Genomic DNA, 23,038 nt, shown 5'->3' with positions numbered 1-23,038 from the left:
CCCTATGCAAAAAAACTGTTCCCAGAAGAGACCGTGAGAACCCAAAGCCAGGGCATGGGGACAGATGGCAGAACTGAGACTAGGGTGAGGAGGGTGAGGCTTTGCCTCGGGTATAAAATTTAGAGGGGCACCAAAATGCCCTTCAGTCAAGGTAAATGTTATGGGGGGGAGGGTCTAGCTCAGTGGTAGAACACATGCTTAGCATGCACGAGGTCCTGGGTTCAATCCCCAGTATATCCATTAAAAATTTTTTTAAAAAGATAAATATGTCAATGCAGTATTTTAGGAAAATTAAAAAAGAAATCCATGATGAACATAATACCAGTATTTTAAATGAAGACAAGGTCAGGAGCAGAGCTGTGCAGAGCCATTTTTCCTATTTAAAAATTCGGTATTTTGTTCATCATGGATTCTTTGGATTAACTTTGATTTAAAAATTACATTAAAATATTACAATTGTTTGTATTGAGTTTTTTTGGTGCCCTCTTAAATTTTGCACCCAAGGTTCGGGGGCCTCACTGGCCTTGCCTTTAGCCTTGTACTTGGTTGGCAGAAAAGAGGGGAGAGTTGCTCAGAGGCAGGTGCCTCCCCAGCCACCCTCTGGAAATACCGAGTTCTTCCTGATGGACCAGTAGACATTGGCTCTGTTCCAGGAGAATGGGTGCGACAGGATTGGTCTTAAATAAAGTAGAAAGCTTCTGTATGGGTGTTGGTCATTTCTCTGAATACATGCATTAGGACTTTTTAAAGAGTATTTGGATGAAATACATATTTTTAAACAGCTACAAGAGGGTGTCTCCTTCCTCCACTAACTAATGGCAAGAAATGGAATAAAATTTCTTTGGGCGTTGAGTTTGGTCAGCATTTCTTCACTGATGTTGTGAAGAGTTGGATCTGGTTAGCAGAAGGTGCTAAAGACATTTACAGACTCCTTCTTCTGGTTGTTGTTGTTGTTGTTGTTATTATTATTATTATTATTATTATTAAGCATCTGAAGTCTTGGCAAGATCCCATTCTTGGCCTATTCATTCTCCTGCTTTGTGACTGCGGAAGTGAACTGAGGCTGAGAGAATGGTGTATTTTCTAAATTCATATTTTGGCAGAGTGTAATTTGGTGGTTTTTAGTGGTGAGCTCAGACTTTTCTTTTGTCCTTTCCTGGGCGGGTCAGGTCATTTGAAGGTGTAGAAAGATGACATGTGACTCTAACCTAATTGACTTTATTCTGGCTGGGGCAGGGGAGGAGCCCAAAGGAGAATTTTACTCAGCTTTCATACCTTACAGAACTTTTTTCTTTTCACTCTCCAACAAGGTCTGCTGAGAACAGACCCAGTGCCCGAGGAAGGAGAAGATGCTGCTGCCATGATCGGTACCACTGAGTCTCTATCAGAGGAGGAGCAAGAAGAGCTAAGAAAAGAACTTGCGAAGGTAAAGCAGCATTCCTCTGGAACGTCATGTTTTGCACTTCAAATATATTGTCGTTTGTTTTTCTAAAGCACGTGGTAGTGGCTTAGAGTCAGTTTCAGGGGAGAGAAAGCACCATGTGTCCACTTGTCCTAGAGGCCTTGAGCTGGGAGAGGAGATGGGAGAGTGTGAGGTCAGTTGGTTTTTGTGTGGGGGAAGGCGTGTGCAGGTGAAGTGCACCTGAGAAGTAGGGGTGAAGTGGAAAACGGGTATGAGGGGTATCAGTGAGTGTCTTCTAAGGGACCTCACTAACCTGAGGCACGTGGCTTTTCACCTGTTTCAGTGACCTTGTTCTATCCTTGGCAGTGTTGTGGCTAGAGGCACTCTGAACCTTCTTTCTTTCCCTCCCTCTCTCTCTCTTTCTTAAAATTAACCATTTTAAAGCGTACAATTTAGTGGCATTTAGCATATTCACAGTGTTGTGAAACTATCATCTCTGTGTAGCTCCAAGACATCCTCCTCATGTCCAAAACAGACCCCATCCTCACTAAACTGGCATCCCCGGTCTTCCCTCCCTCAGCCCCTGGCAACAACTTATCTGCTTTCTGTCTTATTGGTTTTACCTATTCCAAATATTTCACTTAAATGGAATCACATAATAAATGACTTTTGGTGCCTGGCTTCTTTCATTTAGCATAACGTCTTGGAGGTTCATCCCTGTTATATTGGTACTTCACTGCTTTTTACGGCCGAATGATACTCCATTCATTGTATGTATCTACTGTATTTTGTTTATCCATTCATCTGTTGATGGACATTGGGAGATGTCCACCTTTTGACTGTTGTAGATACTGAACTAACGAGTATGTGTGTACTTGTTTGATTACCTATTTCCAGTTCCTTTGGGATAAACCCAGAAGTGGAATTGCTTGCCATGTGATACTTCCATGTATAACTTTTTGGGGGGAACCTGCCAAACTGTTTTCACAGCAGGGCCACCATTTTACATCTCCATCAGCAATTTCTCTGCATTCTTGCCAATGTTTAGAATTTTCTGTTTTTGACTATAGCCGTCCTGGTGAGTGTAGAGTGGTATCTCACTGTGGCTTTGATCTGTATTTCACTAACGACTAGTGACGTTGAGCATCTTTCATGTGCTTATATCTTCTTTGGGAAACATCTATTCAGATCCTTTGGCACATTTAAAAAAAAATTATTTGTCTTTTTGTTGTTGAGATTTAAGAGCTCTTTATATATCCTGGACACTAGACCCTCATCAGATATATAATTTTCAGATATTTTCTCTCATTCCATACATTGTCTTTTCACTTTCACAAAAGTTTTAAATTTTAACGAAGTCCAGTTTATTTTTTCTTTGGTTGCTTGTGCTTTTGGCATTATATCTAAGGATCCATTTCCAAACTCAGATCATGAAGATTTACACTATGGTTTCGTCTAAAACTTGCCTCTTATAGTTAATGTGATTCATTTTGAGTTAATTTTTGTATATGGTTTGTGCTAAGGTTCACTTCATGCTTTTGCGTGTGGATATTTAGTTTTCGTAGCATCGTTTGTTGAAGAGCCCATCCTCAGTGAGTGCTCTTAGCATCCTTGTCAAAAACTAGTTGACATAGATGTAAAGGTTTATTTCTGGACTCTCAATTCTGATACATTCATCTGTATGTTTGTCCTTCTGAGAGTACCACACTGTTTTGATTACTATAGCTTTGTAGTAAGTTTTGAAACCAGGACGTACTTTCACCTCTTCTTTTTCAAAACTATTCTTTAAGGTCTCTTGCAAGTTTCATATGAATTTTAGAATCTAACCCCACCCAATAAAATGTCATTGGGATTTTTTGTCTGGCTTTTCTTTACTCTGAGGATTGATTTGGGAGAGTACTGCCATCTTAACAATATTAAGTCTTACAATCCATAAACATGGAGTGTCTTTCCATTTATTTAGGTCTTCTTTCATTTCTTTTAGCAATGTTTTGTAGTTTTCAGTGCACAAGTCTTGTACTTCCTTAGTTACCTTAATTCTGAAGTATTTTATTTTTTTGATGTGATTATAAATGGAATTTTCTTAACTTACTTTTCAGATTTTTTGTTGCTATTGTATAGACATAACCTACAGTGTAAAAGTTTTAGATGATGTTTCCAGACTTTTTTCTATGTATGTATTGCTATAAATTTCTGTATTTTAAGAAGGCATCAGAATACACACGTGTACATTTCCTTCACTTAACTGAACTTCAAACAGAATTTTATGCCAGTAAATAATCTTCCACAGCTTTATTTTAAAAGTTGCTACAGGTTCACTTTTAATTAATGGACATATTATTTATAAATGTTTAGGTTGTTGCCCGTTTTGCTATTATGAACAATATTTTGATAGAAATTCTTAACATATAATCCTTTGTGCACCTCTTTAATTCGTTCTTTAGGATAAATTCCTAGAAGTAGAATCCCTCGGTCGACTGGGTTTTAAGGACACAAGAGTCATTCCCATGTGCACCAACAAGGTCAAAATGCCGCCCAGAAGGTTTCTCATAGTACGTGAGAAAGCAGGTTTTCCAAATTCTTGCCAGCTCTCAGTATCATTTTTTCCTTACCAATAATACTAACATAACAGTAATAGCACCTAGTATCTGCAGACTGTGCGGGCAGCTGAGTTTTTCTGCAATCATTATCTCATTAATCCTCACTATAGTGTTATGAGGCAGGTGCTACTGTGATGATGTGATGCAGGAGGAAATGTAGGTCTAAAGCTGCCAATAGATTATGTAATGTTATTTAGCAAATGAAGTCATCAGGCATATGAAATGTACACATTTTCTCCCATTTTCATTTTCTTGATAGTTCCCTTTGAAGCACAGAAGTTTTTAATTTTTGTCTTTTCTTTGGTGACTTGTGCTTCGTTGGCACATGGCAGAAACTATTGCCTAATTCAAGATTCTGAAGGTTAAGGTCACAAGGTAATGCATCGCAGCACTGAGTCTTGTACCCAAGTTGTCATGAATTCTGATGATTGTGCGTTTACCCTTTTATTTGTATGGTATTCACGTGTTACCAGAAATTTATTCAATTTTTCTAAACATTTCATGACATGTGGCAGATATGCTATTACTTTACCTCAAATTATATCATCATCATCATCATCACAATATTAATAATAATTAGATCTAATAAAAACCATTTATATTTAAACGAAATGTTAGTTTTCAGTTTTTTACATCAGAATCACTGCTTGAAATACCTGTAGAAACTTAAATAAAATGGAGATAAAAAATTATCCTTCACTTGTTATTTTTTCACTCCTTTTTGAAATATTGTTTATATATTCTAGGCATTTCCTATAAATGGAATCAAACAATATGTGGTCTTTTGTGAGTGGCGTCTTTCACTTAGTATAATGTTTCCAAGGTTCATCCCTGTTGTAACAACATATCAGTCCCTCAGTCCTTTTCATGGCTGCATGACAGTCCATTGTATAGGTCTACTACCACCTTTTATTTATCCTTTAGTCAGTTGTTGGACATCCAGATTGTTTCTACTTTTTGGCCGTTATGAATAATGCTGCTATGAACATTCGTGTGCAGGTCTTTGTGTAGACATGTGCTTTCAATTCTCTTGTTACACACCTAGGAATGGAATTGCTGGGTCATATGGTAACTCCATGTTTAACTTTTTGAGAAACTGTCAAACTGTTTTGCTGCCAAACTGCACAGTTGTTCATTTCCACCAGAGATGTGTGAGGGTTCCATTTTCTCTCCATCCTTTCAGCACTTGTCATCATTTGTCCTTTTGAGTACAGCCATCCTAGTAGGGCTGAAGTAGTATCTCATTTGCACTTCTTTGATTACTAATGAATGATACTGGCCATCTTTTCATATGATTATTGGTCATTTTTATATCTTCTTTTGTGGAATGTGTTTAAATCCATTGTCCATTTTAATTGGATTATTTGTCTTTCTATTGAATTGTAAGTGTTCCTTATGTATTTTGTATACTAGATCCTTATCTGATATTTAATTTGCATGGGTTTTTCCCATTCTGACAGTTGTCTTTTTACTTCCGTGATGGTATGCTTTGAAGCACAGCAGTTTTAAATTTTGATGATGTCAGCTTATCTATTTTTTTCTTTGGTTTCTCGTGCTTGAGATCTCATATCTAAAAGCAAGGTCATGAAGCTTTACTTCTGTGTTTTCTTCTAAGAGTTTTATAATTTAGCTTTTACATTTAGATTTCTGATCCATCTTAATTTTTGTGTATGGTCTGACTTAGGAGTCCAACTTCATTCTTTTGCATATGGAAATATGGATATCTAGTTTTCCCGGCACCACTTGTGTGCATGGGAAACTATTCTTTTCCACTCAATTGTCTTAGCATCTTTGTTGAAAATCAGTTGATCATAAATGTATGGGTTTATTTCTGGACTCTCAGTTCTAGAATGCAGTCTTGATTATCGTAACTTTGTAGTAACTTTTCCAGTCGTTATTTTTTTTAAAACATTTCATTTTTCTTAAAAAAATTTTTTTTGTTTTTTTGGGGGGAGTAAATTAGGTTTATTTATGCATTTTTTAATTAATTTTTTTAAGTAGAGGTACTGGGCATAAAACCCAGGACCTTGTGCCATTCTTGATTTATGTCAGGGATTTATATATGCGTATAAATGTTGAATTAAGGAATTGTTGTGGTGTGCTGAGCTAGGTATGTTAGCAGCATAACCTAACCAACAAGAGCAGGGAATATATTGGGTTATGTGTTGTTCAGAAAGATGGTTGTCTTTCTTCCCAACTTTCATTAGGGGAAGAGAGTACTTCAGAGATGTGTCAAGAGGTAGAAAACTTAGCTTTTATGCCTACTCTTTGAAGTATCTGAAGATTTGGAGTTCAGGTAAAGAGAAGTATTATAAAGCTAACAATGTCAATGAGAATTAGCCAGTAAACTGAGAAGTGGAGTCAGAAAACCTGGGTTGAAATTCTGGCCTTTACAGTATTAGTTTGATGACTTAGGGCAAGTCATCAAACTTGATTTTGAATCTTACTCATTCACTGACTCATTCATTCATTTATGTATTCATTGTTCCCTTTTTCTTCTCATATCCCACTTTGTGAAAATACTTCTCAAAGTGTGACTTCCAAAACGGGTATAATATGTGAGGTCCTGTCTCACAAGCAAGAGGATTATTTTTGTTCTGGACCTGGATTCTGATTAATGCTATCTTAGAGTATGTTACTCTTTTTTTGGCAGCTGTGGCCACATCACATCTGATTTATCCTCCTTTCCTTTTGTTGACTGCTACCAGTTTGTCTAACAATACTCTATGTTGTTTCTAAAGGCCATGTTGTCTTTGAAATCATGGAACTGTTGTGCAGGTCAAGGCTGAGAAAATAACTTTGCTATAAGCCAAGAGAAGCAGCCTTCTAAGGTTCTCCCTCCATATCTGCAGGGGATTGGTTCCAGGACCCCTGTGGATACCAAAATCCACAGATCCTCAAATCCCTTATATAAATGGCATAGTATTTGCATATAACCTACGCACATCCTTCCATATGCTTTAAATCATCTCTAGATTACTTATAATATCTAATGCAATGTAAATCCTATGTAAATGCTATGTAAATAGTTGCCTGCACATGGTAAATTCAAGTTTTACTTTTTGGAACTTTCTGGAACTCGTTTTTTCCGAATATTTTCAATCTGTAGTTGGTTGTATCTGTGGATGTGGAACATGTGGATAAGGAGGGCCAACTGTACTGTAGGGACCCAGGTTTTCAGCTTTTGGATGCAGGAGTCTCTTCCACATGGTATCTATTTCTCTCCATGAATCTGCCCTTTCCCTCTGTTTTCTTGGCTCTTCCTCTAGTCTGTAAGTCTTTTTTCCCCCAATAGCTTCTGTTTATAGTTTTGGCCTCCTCAGGTATGTTTAAGGTTCCCTAACACCTCACAGTCTCACTGTGCCCTACCTGTTCTTCAGGGCTTCTTCATCCAAGTCCTTCCAGCTTCTCCTCCCAATGTGATCTCAGTTTCTCAGATTCCTGAACGAGAAAGACTGATTAGTTGAGCATCTCTTTTCACACCAGGGGCATCACTGGTTGGTAGCCACTCGATGAGTTGGCTGCCCTTGGGTCAGGGACCTGTTTCCAACCACCAGGCAGAGGCAGCACCAAGGGGTCCACACGGGACTTCTGCAGAACTCTCTAGGGGAGACACTTTTTCTCTGCGCCTGTGACTTTGGCAGACACTGAGGCTGACAGTATAAACTCTGGTTTGTACTGGAGTATAAACTCATGAAATATGCAAGAAGGCTGGCTTTTGATTTGGCTTGGTTGTGTGTGTTTTGTTGCAGGATGGAGATTAGTTTGGCATAATACACGCATACGAGTTTTTATGGGCATTCAAGCAGAAATATTCAGCTGGAAACACGAACCCAGAGGTCAGAAATAGTGGATGTTAGAGTAATTCGAATATTATCTGTGTAGAGGTTTTAAAGCCTCTATCAGATAACTGAGTAAGGAAGTGTAGGGAGAGGGAAGCAGGCTGAGGACGACTCAAGATAAAAATAGGAAGGAGAGAAAAAAGCAGCTCCCTGGGAGAGATCAACATGTAACCAGTTCACTTAATGCCATGGTATATGTTGATTTTAAAGAGGCAGATAGATGAATCAAAAATGTTTTCAAATGACTGGAATTTTGAGTATAGTTTTGCACTAACTGCCTTAACTTTCTGAACGACTCTTGCTGTATTCCTACCCCAACCCCCTTCCTTGCAGGTGGAAGAGGAAATCCAGACTCTGTCTCAAGTGTTGGCAGCCAAAGAGAAGCATCTAGCAGAGATCAAGCGGAAACTTGGGATCAATTCTCTGCAGGAACTAAAACAGAACATTGCCAAAGGGTGGCAGGATGTGACAGCCACATCTGCGTATGTTCCCTTGATCCTACATTTTTCTTGAGAATGTAAAGGACACTGTGCTCTCTTGGTCTGGGGCGGGGAAGTGGGGAATGAGAATGTTTCTGCTGCTTTTCTTTGTGCTGCGCAGGGCACTTTCCCCTAGTTCTCAAGTGTATCTGATTCTCTTCTCTGACTTCAGCCTTTCAAACTGTTTCAGGAAATAGAAAGCAAGCCAGCCTTATATGTGAGTTGAAGAAATAAAATTTGGGGGTGAGGGTGTAGCTCAGTGGGAGACCTGTGCTGAGCATGCATGAGGTCCTGGGTTCAATCCTCAGTACCTCCATAAAAAAAAAGAAAAGAAAGATAATTTAAGTCCCAAACATGTTATATATTGACTTGCCAGAAATATGCATGAGTCCCTGAGTCCTCAGAATAAGCCAATAGAGCAGGTGGTGAAACAGGGCAGACAAGTTTTGAGGTCACACCCCTCTCAAAATGTGGAGGCGGGATTTGAACTTAGGTCTGACCTAGTACAGAGACAGTCTTTTTTTGACCCCACTTTGTACGTAGCATAAGACTCTCAGGTCGCTGTCTCTGATATGTGCTGGTGGCAGAGGCTCACCCCTTAATCTTCTGGCCCTTTTGATCACAGGTGTGGATAAGGCATTATCACGATGCAGTTTTGTTTCTGGGCACAAGGAGGAGCAGGCTTCTAGTAACAGGCTCCCAACTGTGTTCTCCAGTCAGTCCCGCCTGCTGATCCGGTGACCAGCCCAGCCAGGCCAACAGCACCCTGACCTGCCCGCACTAGGTGCCCACCCCCTTCTGTCCATTTTCTGACCATAGAAGTAGGCAGTGGGAAAACAAGCAGAATGCTAATCTTTGTATCATCATAAGCTGTGTGGTTTTTTTTTTTTGTATTGATCTTGAGTGAGTAAGTAAAAATGCCTGAGCATTCCTTTCCTTAGTGTGGGGATATTAACCGTATTCTTTGTTTTTGTTTTTCTTTCCGCAAATCCCTGCAGAGATGGGAAGAGGGAGGTGATAAATCATACCTTTGTGCTCTAGCAAATATCCCACTCGAGTCATTCTCCTATTCTGTCGGGAATCCATCAGTCCTTATTTGATAGCTCTACAGATAAGCAAAACTGAAAAAAAGTCTTTATGCACCCCAAACTGACTTGGATAATAAAAAGTACCCATGGGCCCTACCTTGCTTCTGGCCATTTTGTAGGAGATAACGTTGTGAAAGGCACATAAGAAATTTGATTTCATTTTGTTCAGATTTGTTTGGCTTAAGTGGAAAAGGAAAAAAATAAGAGGTGTGGTTTCATTCAATTCTGACTCCTTTGGTCTTTGCTCCGTGACTATTTCTAGCCCCTACACTGATTTCTTTGGCGCTGCCTTTGGGGGCCTCTGTCTTTCTGGCTGTCCTAGGGCCCTGCAGAAGATGGTGTCTGAAGTGACGCTTGAGAAGATGATGTGATGATACTGACCTGGTGGTTGTGAAGAATTTTGGATGCTCTAAAAGAAACTTTTTTTGTTTTTGAAGAGTTCACCAAGAGGTGGTGATCACTGAACTCTGACTAATTGGTACTCGAAAGCGTAGCTTACTTTTCTTTGTTCTTTTATAATTTAATATAGATACAAGAAGACATCTGAAACCTTATCTCAGGCTGGACAGAAGGCTTCAGCTGCTTTCTCATCGGTTGGGTCAGTCATCACCAAAAAGCTGGAAGACGTGAAGTACGTCCTCGTTTTTCCTTGCTTAAGTAAACTGAGGCAAATGAAAGCAGGTTATCGTGGTTGAGTTTCCTGACGGGTTCCCTTCCTTTTGAGTGAGAGAGGGCACTCCTTCAAGCCAGGACCTGAAATGCTTCCCTAAATTCTTACAGGCATAGCCTTCCAAACAATCATCTTATGAGTACATTTAAGGTTGTTGAAAAATTCTGGTTGTGAACTTTTGTCCTTTTAGCCCTTCTGGATCATGCAGGGTAAGTATGTCTTCCGTGGTTGCAAACTTGTGGTTGTGAGCCGAGCCTGTGTTGATGGGGCCGAGTCCAGGAGCCCTGAAGCGCACGCTTGGACCGAGTCCCGCCTTCGCTGCTGGATGGTACACCTTTATACCATGGTGTGGTTACAACATGCTCATTTGTGAACTGACTTGTTCCATCTCTTCATGCTGAGGCCCCAGTCTTGTTTTGAGCTGTTGCTTTTTATTTTGCATTTACATTTAGATGAGTCTGCAGGCTTTTCCTGGCCATTTTGATAAAACCACTTCACGGTGCTTTTGTGTTTACCCGTGCCCCGCGCCACCCGCCACGTGGATTAAAACAGCGCTGAAAATGACAAACGTGGATTAAATCGGCTGTGCTTCCGTTGGCATGCAAGATTTGTGTGTGTGTGTGTGTGTGTGTGTGTGTTTTCTTTAAACCTTTCAGATTGCATGCCTTTGTGGTTTTTGTTTGTGGGGAAAGTAGATTTTACAACCAGAATTTTGTTGGTTAAATAAGTTTGGTTAACTGATGTATGCTACTGTGTACCAAAAAAAGCTAAATGACTTGCTCATTGTATTTGGACTATTATCATTTTAAACATAATGTGATAAACATAGCTTTCTTAAACCCTTTTGACAGTTATGTAACTTCCCTTAGGGGTTCTCTTTTCTTCCTCTGCTGACTTGACTGTATACCCCTTTAGATTTTAGTTAAAACCTTATGTGACTTTTTAAATGTAGGTTATTTAATTGTTTTAGATTTACTGGAACTTCCTTTCTTTTTTAATGCTTACTCTGGCTTCTTGCAGATTGCAAGCCTTTTCACATTCCTTTAGGTAAGGAGAGTTTGAACCATCGCTGCAGCCGGGCAGTGGTCTAAGACAAGTGTGCTTATTAGATTATTATGCCACATTGGATGGTCGTGTTTGTCCAGTACATAATTTCCTTGCATTTTGGAATACCTTTTCTCTGGTGCATTCCTGTTTTCAAGGGAGGGTTTCTTGTATACCATGAGTAATGGAGAAATTAAAAGAAGCATAATTTGACGCTGTGGTTCAAGTGACATGGAAACAATTTTGACATTTCTTTTTACTTTTTTTTTTTTGGTAAAAAGAAGCAGCTTTACCATGGCATGCAGAATTCCTCCCTTTTAATGTCTGACTTTGTTTGTTTCTGATGCTTTAATTTCTTTGGTGCCTTTGTAAAGATGTTGGAATTCTCCTTCACCTGGGTTCCATTATGCAGTTTGTAATAGGCAGCATATGGACTGTCTCACAATGTTAGTCTTCCGTCTTGTACAGGTTACTCTGAAAAATATTTTTTAAATTGTGGTAAAGTATGTCTAAGATAAAATATACCATTACTTTGCACTTTTTAGTGCTTATCTTATTAGCTTATAGTGTTTATTATTTTATTACTTTTTATACTAGTTGCATTCTTTATGCACACAAAGAAATTGCATGGTTGCAAAAGGAAAGATATAGTATATTAGTCTGAAAAGGAAAGCACATTAAAAAGATGTCAGCCCAAAGCATGCCTTGTAAGAAGGAATCTTTGTGATATCGCGCAAACCTCTCCTCTCTCTCCTATTACAGACTCTCTGATTATCCAGTTAGTAGTCAGAGAAAACTAAAGGAGGGGAAAGGACTTTAGAGTGTAAGCAGGAGGGCAATACGGTTGTCTCCATCTGTGTTCCTATTAATGCAAATGGTCTTCTCGAGCGGTCACTTGCTGTATAGCCTGGTTCTTTGCCTTCTTAAGTAATCAAATAGGTACTCACAGCTGAGGCCCTTTCTTAGTGACACTTGGCCCTGGAAGGCAGAGAAAATCATAGAGGTGAGCAAACTCTAAGTGTTGAACTCTTTAAAGTTAAAGTTGTGCTAAAAAAGCTCAAGAAATAGTGATGGGATTGATTCCGTATCTTTGGTGTTCAATTAAAAATGGCTTAAGTGCTTTAGGTAACTGTTAAGGTGGTTTTATCTGAATTTAGTTGAGTTGTGTGAGGACGTATTTGCTCACATAATCCATCCCGCTAGCATTAAAGTGCCTACTGTGGACAGGTCCAAAGGGTATAACCTAGACCAGGATTCTCGTTCAGAAAGAGCTTAAAATCTTTGAGTGGATGGAGTGCAGGAAGGAAGTGGGGTCTGGGGGCGAGTTAAGAATGGAATATCCCTGTTAATACCTGATTATACAACGTTAGATGTAATAGAAACAGAAATGTAAAAATGTGTCAGTGCTGTTGAGGAATGTGCTTCATTAGTATGTATAACTGTTCTTTCTTTATACCTTTAAAAACATTAAGCAAAGGTGCGTAAGTATGGCCCAGAATGTGCTCTTCGTAATTCACCAGACACAAATTGAGCTGCTCTTTTTCAGCTCCTTACATAGTCACTTTCTTCATTGTATTTAAAAATATGCATAATTATGATTATACGCTACCATTTTCAGTCCAGCTTTGAGTGAATAGTATATTGTGCATCAGTACATGCAGGTTAAAGTAATGCTTTACGTTATAACGTGGAAATGGGAGACAGAAGATTACCACGTTGTAATCGACTGTACTTCAATTAAAAAAATAAGTTAAATAAAATACATTTTAAAAAACAGTTAAAAAGAAAAGATTATCTTTTGAAAGCTAAATTTTGGAATTTTTTCTCGCAGATTCAATGTTGGGTAAAGTCACTTAAAAAAATCATTTCTAGGCCAAGGTGTCCTAACTATAATCTGATTTAATGTGTTCATATATAACAAAATATATGAAAACACATAATAGAAGCATAGAATATGTAACAGAACATATGTAGTAGAACACACACATGAAGAAAACCTGCATCTTTTAGATGAGTCAGTCGCAGAGGCAGATACTGGCCACAGGCCCCCAAGCTGTTGGGGGAGAGGAGCTGGGGCAGCAGATCTGAGTGTTTCTTTTCCTCCCAGGAGGTGGACACAGGAGCCCCTTTCTTCCAGGGCTTGAAATAGTCGGGTAATCTTAACTCCCCTATGTCCTGAGTCCAGGCGAACCTGGCAGACCTGTGGGCTGATTTCACTGTCTGATGGAATCATGGACATTCTGCTGACTTGAATTGTTAGAGTCAGCAACAGTTTTTATTGTACTGCATTATCAGTTAATAAATTTGCAGTCGGGATGCAGACATTTGTCGTATGCCTTGGGTGGGTGAGGAAGGAGGAGGAGAGGAGAGAGAGAGAGATCTGTTTTTGACGCCCTGACAGTTAGGTGTCTGCTGCTGCCAGGAGATCGAGGACCAGCCCTAGGACCGGGTGATGCGCGCCCTCCTGAGAGGCCCTCTGGGGACAGACCACTTTTCTCCCCGTAGTGTGTTCCCATTCACTCCTCTCCCGTTTGCTTTTTCTTTACACATCGTCATGGTTAAACATTGACTCATGCCTTTTTTTTGAGAGAAACTTTAAAAGAGCCTTCTCCTGTCTCTTGGTGGCAGTGTTAAACATCAATGTTAGCGTTAATAGCATGTGCTCGTAATTCAGTAGCCTCGTTAGTCAAATATTTCTGATACATTTAAGAGGAAATGCTAATTAACATTGCCTTTCTCTTCAAAGGCAATTTCTCCTTTTTATGTGTGTGTTGCCTCTTGTAAATCTCTAGATTTTTTGTGTGTTTGTTTTGGGCTTATTAAAGTCATTCCAGACAATTCCATTTTGCTGAAAATTTCTGCCACTTAATAGGAAAAGAAATGATCTCATTTCTCTTGTTAACATAGAGTACCTTTGGATTCAAATTTGAAAAGCTTTCATGAACTTTTCTGTCACACCCATATTTCCTAATTTTTGTTACTGTAATTATTTATTCATTCATTCTTTTATTCGGAAGTGTTTACTGAATGACAGCTTTGTGCCAGGAGCTGTTCTAGACTGTAGGGTTCAAATTACCAATCAAAGCATTAGCTGGGTGAAATTTGAAAGCTCTAAAGAAAATAATATGAAATAAATATTAATGTGTGTTTCAGTTACGAGTCATCTGTAATAATAATAATAATGGTGGACAGTTATGTTCCAGGCATGACCATATATAGTAGGTGCTATTATTTTTCTGATTTTACAGATGAGGAAAACTGAGCCACAGAGAGAGTAAGGGGCTTGCCCCAGGTCACACAGCCACGTGGCTGAAGGCCAGGATTTGAACCCAGCACACCCGGGTTCAGGGGCCTGCACTCCCCCCTGCATTGTTCTGACTCCCCACGATCAGTTAAGACTATGGCCCTCCAGGCACTCAGGTTCATCGCCTACAATCAGGAGATTAATTTGAGGGCAAAATGGAATGACAATACCTGGATGGCTCTCACAGGCAGGCCGGGCACACAGTGAGCGGTCAGCCACGTTCACCACGACCTCTCCTTTCTCTGTCCACTGCTTCCCTCCCCTCCTCCCCCTTTATTATTATTAGGGATGAAAGGATCAAATAAACAGGTAAGAAACAAGGAAAAATTTAAAAATCATTTCAGCTTTAAAAAAAAAAATACCTCTCCAAGGTAAGAGTAATGTTAGATTGTGAAGTACTTAGTGAGTCTGAGTGAGAATCAGGTTGCCCTCTTTAATTTTTTCCCCCAGTGTTCTGAGGAGCCCAAACTTACATTCCTACTTTGATTATTGGTTACTAGGTTTGAGGGTTAAGATCAAGCTGGAAAACGTTTTAACAAAATTTGCTTTATGGCTTCTAACTAACCCTCACAATATATCTGTTAGAGGTAGTTCTGGCTCAGCAGCAACATGGCTTTTTGCTTTTTAAAGTTTTCCATATTATATTTAAACCAGTGAAATTGGAGATGCGAGTTGAAGCTTTGTGTAACCTTCCACAGAGAAGCTGGAAATGGCCAGACAGCGGCCCGACTGTTAGATTGCAGACGAGCCACCAACAAAAGAACATTTCATTTAAACGTGACCTGTAGAGAAGTTCAGATAACTTGGGGGGGTGGGGGAGGGAGCTTGACATGGTTCTTCCTGCTGTAATGGTGCTTCCAAGGTGGGGAGACCTTGGCTTTGTAGTGATTTAATTGATTTCATTCTCTGTTCAGTGGGTGCATTTTTAATCTTTTCTTATTGTGAAATGTAAAACATACAGAAATCCAACTCAGTGATTTATCACAAAATAAACACCTTATTGTAATCACTTCCTTGCTTTTTCTTACACATTCCCACTTAAACCTGTTTCGTGGGTATATTCTTCCTGGCACTCAAATGTTTAAATTCTTTGGCTGCTAATTGAAACTCAGCACCAGCAAGTATGATTTTGTCATGATCCTATAAAGGATCCTAAAGTCCTTTATAAGAGATGCTGTGCTATTTCTTAGAATTCTCAAAGTGATCATCTTTAACATTCTTCAAGTCGTATCACAGACATCATTGGCACCTGCTACATACTTAATAACTTAAATGCCCCAAATTATCATTCCTACTTTGGTTTTATTGGAAGCGTATTGGTAGTCCTTCCTCATGGTAATACTGTAAAAATGAAATACTTAAAAAATTGTGTGTATTTCCAACATTATTGAGTGTCTTCTCCTGACTGTGTACCTACTCATCAGTTTCCCCTGCCCTCCTGCTATCGCCCTGCATTGATGCTCCACCACCATCCGTTTCTTACTGAATCCACAGCAGATCCCTTGATGAGTCATACATGGCTCCCCACTGCCTTCTTGTTTCAGTTTACCTGAAAAGGGGATGTGTTGTATAGAAAGACAGTTCTTTTGGAATCCAAGGAGAGGAAAGGAAGTAAGCCCATGCCCCACCCAGATGGTCCTTGCTGTTTGGAAAGCTGTTAGAAATCACGGTAGCTTCTAGAAAGCAAAGAAACCGAGACACCCACTCCTCTCCCACTGAGCCCTCTTCCCCGCATGGTCATCGCTCCCTCACTTCTCTGCCTTTCTCTGTGCTTATGTTCAGTCCTTTCTTGGGGAACTGACTTCCTCTGCATTCTTGCAGCTTCTACCTGGTCCCCAAAATGGTTTTCCTCAACATCGAAGCCTACATGACTTTCTAGCTCAAGTACCTACTATTAACTGACCAGTGTCATAGTGTCCTCTAATTACAGAATCCCATGTTAAGAATCATAATTGTCTTAAACCTTTTTTTTTTTTAATTCGGTCTAAACAATTTGTAGCTTGCCCAGGGGTTAACTGTGGTGGGTGAAGCTCTACTGATCCACTTATTCTGTTGGTGATGGTGGAGGTGGCTTTGGCAATGTGGCTACATAGGCGGCTTCTTTAGAAGGCTGCAAGGAAGGGCAGGTAACTTCGGGGTTCTGGTGTAAGCTAGGAAAGATGATCTTCGTTAATCCCCATCTTTCCCATATGGTCCCAGCACACTGCAGTAGATACAGCAGGAAAAAAATTCTTACATTCCTCCCAGAATATAGTCTTATACCCAAGGTATCTACCGCTGTTGTAGGATGGAGAGGATGCTGAGCGACAGTGGGTCTTTTCCTGTGTTATGTGCAACATTAAGTACAAAGCTGTCTGAACATTTTACTCATCATCTTGACTGTCTGAACTGCCAGCTTCTTTTTGATTCATATCAGGATCATGCTCCATATTTTTACATACTAATGCGAATCTAGATTTGAGGAGCTACATTTGAAACACAGAGTTATTTGTAACAACCAAGTCTTGGAGAAAACTAAATCATAAACAGGCACAACAACATTTAAATATAGTTGAGAATTGATACCTTGGACTGTCCAGCTTCCCCCAAAATGCTTGTCAGTGATCAGAATGTTATTAGGATATTAACAGCATTGGCAAAGTGCATACAGTGACTTTGTGAGCCTGAGAATTGAGGCACTTTGACCTTGTGAGTTGGTCTCTATGGGAGATGGCTGGAGAGTAGTTAACTTTGAACCTGGAATGGACAGGGAACTGTTTCGCCCGTGAGTAAAAAGTTAGTCCTGGTAAAACAGGGGGGCAAACATTATTTTTATGACCTTCAAAAGAACGTTTAGTTTAATTGGAATGAAGTACAGGTTATCTCTTATTAGAAAACTGATACCGCTGCTCCTAAGGAGTGATACGTGATTTTGAAGTTACTTGACGATGTCGAGTAGTGACTTACTTTGAAACCTTCCTATTCTGGTAACAAGTATGTGAGAAAAAGGCGGCTGCAGGAGCCCCTCCGTGGCCTCGTGTGTGTGTGTGTGTGTGTGCACGCGCCTGAATGTGTGTGCTTCATTTTTTGAGGGGAGGCGGTGAACATTGGCTTAGGAGTCTCCAAGACCCAAGTTCCATTCATGATTCTGCTGTGACCTTGGGTAAATTATTTAACCTTTAAGTCTCGATGCTAGACGCCTGACAGAGAGGTGAAAGCTCTTGTCAGTTTTCAGAGTGCTATAAAAATGCAAAGTTGAATTGTTAGCACTATTAACTGCTGGGATTAAATTGGCTCATGAATAAAAAGTAAATTATGTTGGAATAATTTTGATCCCCTCCACCTCAAAAAGTAGGTAATTCTTCATGGTGTTACAAGAACAAGCTTCTAGGAAGCTAAGTTTTGTTTGCTTTGTACAGTGTCTAATCACCACTTTACTAACTCCATTTCTATCTCTTTTTAATGCTGCCTCTTAGTATACGCTCCATTCAACATTCAATTAGCATGCCTGCAATGAGGTAAAGTATATTTTTACAAAATGTAGTTTGTCTGATGCTTCCTTTTTGGAGGGAGGGGAGGCCATTAGGTCTGTTTACGTATCTGTTATTAGCTTTTTTTTTAATGGAGGTACTGGGGATTGAACCCAGGACCTCGTGCATGCTAAGCATGTGCTCTACCATTTAAGCTACACCCTCCCCCAGTTTGATGCTTTCTTATTCTTTATTTAGATGTTTAACTTGAACTGTTCTGAAGTAGGAGTTAGAATCTGCTCTAAACAAGCTGCGTGGAAACTCTTACCAGTTTGCCGTTGCTGTTCCCCCAGTGTTAGGCTGGGCACAAGAAGTCCATTAAAAAAAGATTTTAAGAAAAAAATTATGACTTCTGCTTTATTTTGTAACCCTGTGAAGTTGTTTCATATCTGGAATCTGTTTAATTGAAAAAGTGAACGCTGCTCCTCTAATCAACCTCCTCTTTTCACGGATGTACGTGTCACACCACCTCTGTCTTCATCAGCTTTGGTTACAGTCCCCTTTCCTTTCACCCTCTTCATTTCTACTTCCCTTGTCCCACTGTGACATTTGGTGATTTGATTCTGCTGTCCTCTTTCATCCATAAGCACCTGCAAGTGTCACTCGTCGCTCCCTCAGCTGACCTCTCTGTAGGGGTGGAGGATTTTTAACACTACAATGCTAGGTTTAAACTTCCGTGTGCATCAGAACTGCCTGGACTGCTTGCTGGACCCCACCTCTGGTTTCTGATTCTGTAGGCCTGGGGTGGGATCTGAGAATGTGCATTGCAGACAACTTCCCAAGAGCCACTGATGCAGCTGGTCTGGGGACCACGCTTTGGGACCAGCTGCCCACAGCCGCGGTGGGAAGGAGGAAACCCCTCCCTCCCCCCCTCACCTTTGTCATCTTGGTGGTAGGAAGGATCTTGGAGGGCAGGTGAACAGTAGAAAAGCTTCAGAAACCCAGGTGGGAGTGACGCAGGCGCTGAGATCCTCCTTAATTCATATGGACGGACGGATGCGAAGGTGCAGGCGAGGCCTCCTGTGGGCTCAGGGTGCTTCTGTCATTTGGGGCAGCTCCGTGAAGTGGGTACAGCCTTCCTTTTGGTCCCTCGTCTGTTAGCTGCTCCTGGGAGCCAGGATCCCTGTTGTGGAACCTACTAGGGTCTGCTTGTCCTGCTTAGGTGATGGGGGTTTGTATAGAAATCTTGCCAGGCGATATGTGACTTTACACACGAGTTCTGGAGCATCAGACTGATCGAACAGTGGCATTTTCTTGTACCGTGACAGGTTGGTTGGGGAAGTGACAGAATCGCTGTTTTACCTGACCTTGTTCCCTCTCCTCACACATGGACTTGACTGTGTCTGTATGTCTGACTGGCTCTTTCCATGGAATCAAAAGGGCATCACTGCAGAAACCTTGAACAGAAGTCGATAATCTTACATAGTAAGACGTAGTTGGATGTATGCTTGCACGCCTGTGGTACAGGTGTTCCTTATGCTCTATGTGTTCTTTTGCTGATTGAGAATAATGGCAAAGAGGAATACCATAATAATATTTTCAAAATTGTTGGATTTTTTGGTTCAGTGTTTGTAATTTTACTGTTTTTCTTTTCTCTCCATAGAAACTCCCCAACTTTCAAATCATTTGAAGAAAAGGTGGAAAACTTAAAGGCAAGTAGAGAGATGATGGATAGGGTCGTTGCATTATCTCGTTTGGTGCCTTAACTTTCTTTGGTGTGGGTAAATTATGCAAATTAGTATTTCTCCCTAAAAAATATTTAACTAAATTTAATAACTGTTCTTTACATTATCAATGGGTCTTTAAGGTGATATGTACTCTTTTAATCATTTTTTTTGAGTGTTTGTTCTAGCATGGAGCATAAGTACTGAAAAGAAATGTGTAATTTAAAAAACAAGGGTACTTTAGAAGTCTGTGCTGCTTTTCGCATTGTTCACGTCAAATACTTTTGTACTTGGACCAAATTTAATATAATCTTACTGTAGAAAATGAAAAACAATCTAGAAAAGCAAAAAGAATAAAACACACAAAAAATTGCTCCCACAACCTGGACAGTGATACGTAATAGGACTATGCTGTCATGCTTTGAAGAAGAATTAAGACCATAAATCATAAACATTTTTCTGTATCATTAAATATTGTTTTTCAGTATTATGTTTAATGGCTGCCTGCATAGCCTTATGATGGAGATTGTTTGTTTAATCCTTAATTATTGGGAATTTTTATTATGATGCTGATGCCATGGTCACCATCATTGATGATTCATTGTTTTACTTTTTGCTTTGATTCTGGTAAAGGTGGACATTTTCCTATAACAATTAGCTTTATTAATTTGTCAGTTGTACTATCTTCAAGACTATATTCAAAACAATAAGGTCTTCAAGGATCACAAGGGACCAGAAATGTTGTTCTGTTCCCATCCACTGCCCAGTCTTCTCTGCAGACTTTGTCCAAAGCCAGTATGTTCATTTCTTCCAAAACAAATTCTGATAATTATGGTGGATATTTTTAAGGACTAAAGCTAGTATCTTAATTGTTTTATATAAATCAGCTTAAAAATAAGTATTCAGATTTGGTCTTTCAGAATTGTAATTGAGTCACTTGTTTTTAAATGCAGCTTTTTAAAATTACAGAATCAGGGTATGCTTATGGAAGGAAAACCAAACAGTGTACCACGATCTGGATCTTTTTTCCTTGCACATAGAAACACTACTACCCACCCATTCTGTTTCTACATACAGGTATAAATGTTTTTTCAAAAAGGAATCACACTGTACACACAGTCCTACAACTTGTTCATTCACACTAGCAGGTGTGAACCCACAAACGCAGGCACCTGCTCATTTTGCTCTCTGTGCTTCTCAGTGGCCTAGAGTCCTTAGCACATTACAGCTACTTAATGCGTGCTTGATGAGCAAAAATATATCATAGTCATTCTTCTAGGCCAGTACCAGAGGCCTGCTTTATTCTTATTAATGCCTAGTCATATATTTGAAATCAAACTGTACATTGCAAGGAATTCAGTTCTCAGTGTTTCAGGCATTTCACAGCCTCTTCTTAAACTCTACCCCTCAGTGTCAGTTTTTGAAACGACTACCTGGAAAACCAGGGGACCTGTGTTCTTTGACACTGACGATGAGGAGAGACTTCCAGTCATTTATTATGTTCTTTCCTCCTGATTATATTTAGACTCTATAAATTGTGGTGAAATGTGCTTTTAAAATATGCCTAGAAATTATTCAGATAAAAACATATAATATTTATTTATTTAAATTTTATTTTTTACTGAAGTGTTGATTTACAATGTTAGTTTCAGGTGTACAGCAAAGCAATTCAGTTATACATATACATATGAAATATATATATATATGTATTTCAGATTCTTTTCCATATAGGTTATTACAAGATATTGAATATAGTTCCCTGTGCTATACAGGAGGTCCTTGTGGAAAAATATGTGATTTTTAAAAGGATAGTACATTAAACACGTATCAGTCACCAAGGAAGCTGTAAACTATAGCTTGGGATGCAGTTTTTCTAACTTACACTTGTATTCAGTTAAGCATCCGGTCTGCAGATACTTACATTTAGATTTTGGATTGAGTCATTAATGGTGATCATTGAGCATTTGCCATGTGTCAGGAGATGAGTGTTGGACACTGGAAAAACCTCAGTGAGGAAGATAAACACAGATCTTTCTGCAAGGTGTTTAGACAATTAGATGGCCAGTCAAAATAAAGTGAGGTAAGGTGCTATGACAGTGACAGGAGAGGCTTCAGTCAGGGTCACTGGCAGGAACTGCGTAATGCTTGGCAGGAAGGAAGGTCAGAGAGGGCTTCTCAGTGGATGCAGTCCTGTAAATGGAGGCCTCTTGGTTAAAGGGAACATTTGAAGCTTTGGGTCCCCATTCCTGGAACACCAGGAACTTTGCTGTGCTCTAAGGTGTTAAGGAGGAGACGAAGTGGATGGGCCATGTTAAAGAAAAAGTGGGAAGCCGTTGAGAGATTTTTCTGCGCGTTTTAGAAAGATCTCTGGCTGCCCTGCCGATGTAAGGGGAGAAAGACTGGAGAAGGAGACCAGTTGGGAGAAAGGTGTTGGAACCCAGGCCAAAGATGACGGTGCAGTGAGTTAAGCCATCTCCAGTGGGACGTCTCTCGATATTTAGAATTTAGAAATGACAGACAAAAAGTTAGCGATTGGATGTGGAATGAGACAGGGAAGGACCAAAGATGACTCTAGGAGTCTGACTGGGAGGTGGGACTGCCATTCAAAGTCTTAGAATAGAATAGAGATGGGACCAGCCATGGGAGGAGTTCAGTTTTAGACATGTTGAATTGCAAGGGATCTTAACATTTTCTTATGATTAAGGAATGTTTTCGTAAATTTCATAAATATACAGTGAATATAAGTCATGCAAATTTTTTCAGATATTTCAAAGATTTTAGATGGGAGACCAAAAATAATGAGAAAATTTCAGCTAGATTCCAATTAGTTAGAGTCTGGCCAGTTAAGACTGAGCTAAGAGCAAGGGCAGATTCAAACCCACTATGAACTGCGTCCTTGATCACTGATTGGTTTCTTAATGTTAGCTGTCCTGCTGGCCAGTTAGGGGATGGAAGCAGGAGGTGTGGAGGGAGGAAGGGAGGGGTAGAGAGAACACTTGCACAAGCACAAAGTATATACATCAGCGTTAAGGATAAGTGACATCTCTAAGGGTTCTGAAAAGCATACAGTATTGTACAAGTGTAAGGCAGATATATTCATTCAAACCAATGTTTATTGATAAATGTTCAGGCCAGGTAAGTTGTAGTAGTGCTTCACAAACTATTATGTGTAGGAAGCATCCAGAGATCTTGTTGAAGTGCAGATTTCAGTTCTGCAGACGGAGGTGGGGAGGCCAGTCTGAGGTTCCAGTTTTCTAACAAGCTCCCAGGTGATGCTGGGTCTCAAGGTCCTTGCACACTTTAAATAGCAAAAGGTTAGAAAGTTTATGCTGTAACTGGGAAGCATACACGTTATTTCTTTTCTTCATTGTACTCAGTTCACGGAAGTGTTACTCAACTATAAACAGAAATCAATAGCTATTTTAGAATAATGGGT

The 23,038-nt window shown here is 39.8% G+C and overlaps 1 protein-coding gene across 7 annotated transcripts in view; it reads left to right on the top strand.

Annotated features, from left to right (window-relative positions):
* Nucleotides 1-23,038, top strand: part of TPD52 (tumor protein D52) — a 211,216-nt gene that overhangs the window by 106,330 nt on the left and 81,848 nt on the right. For 5 of the 7 annotated variants that reach the window (XM_045514146.2, XM_074354952.1, XM_045514143.2 and 2 more), the window contains 5 exons: nt 1,311-1,426; nt 8,178-8,326; nt 9,941-10,042; nt 17,885-17,926; nt 19,542-19,590. In XM_045514146.2, the coding sequence (XP_045370102.1) occupies nt 1,361-1,426; nt 8,178-8,326; nt 9,941-10,042; nt 17,885-17,926; nt 19,542-19,590 (408 nt within the window). In that variant the 5' untranslated portion in view covers nt 1,311-1,360. The remainder of the gene's footprint in view (nt 1-1,310; nt 1,427-8,177; nt 8,327-9,940; nt 10,043-17,884; nt 17,927-19,541; nt 19,591-23,038) is intronic. The other 2 variants (XM_045514152.2, XM_010951646.3) reach the window with 1 other exon arrangement.

The sequence above is a fragment of the Camelus bactrianus genome, chromosome 29, assembly GCF_048773025.1.
Source record: "Camelus bactrianus isolate YW-2024 breed Bactrian camel chromosome 29, ASM4877302v1, whole genome shotgun sequence".
Classification (NCBI taxonomy): Eukaryota; Metazoa; Chordata; class Mammalia; order Artiodactyla; family Camelidae; genus Camelus; species Camelus bactrianus.
This window is presented reverse-complemented; position numbering and strand designations above follow the sequence as displayed.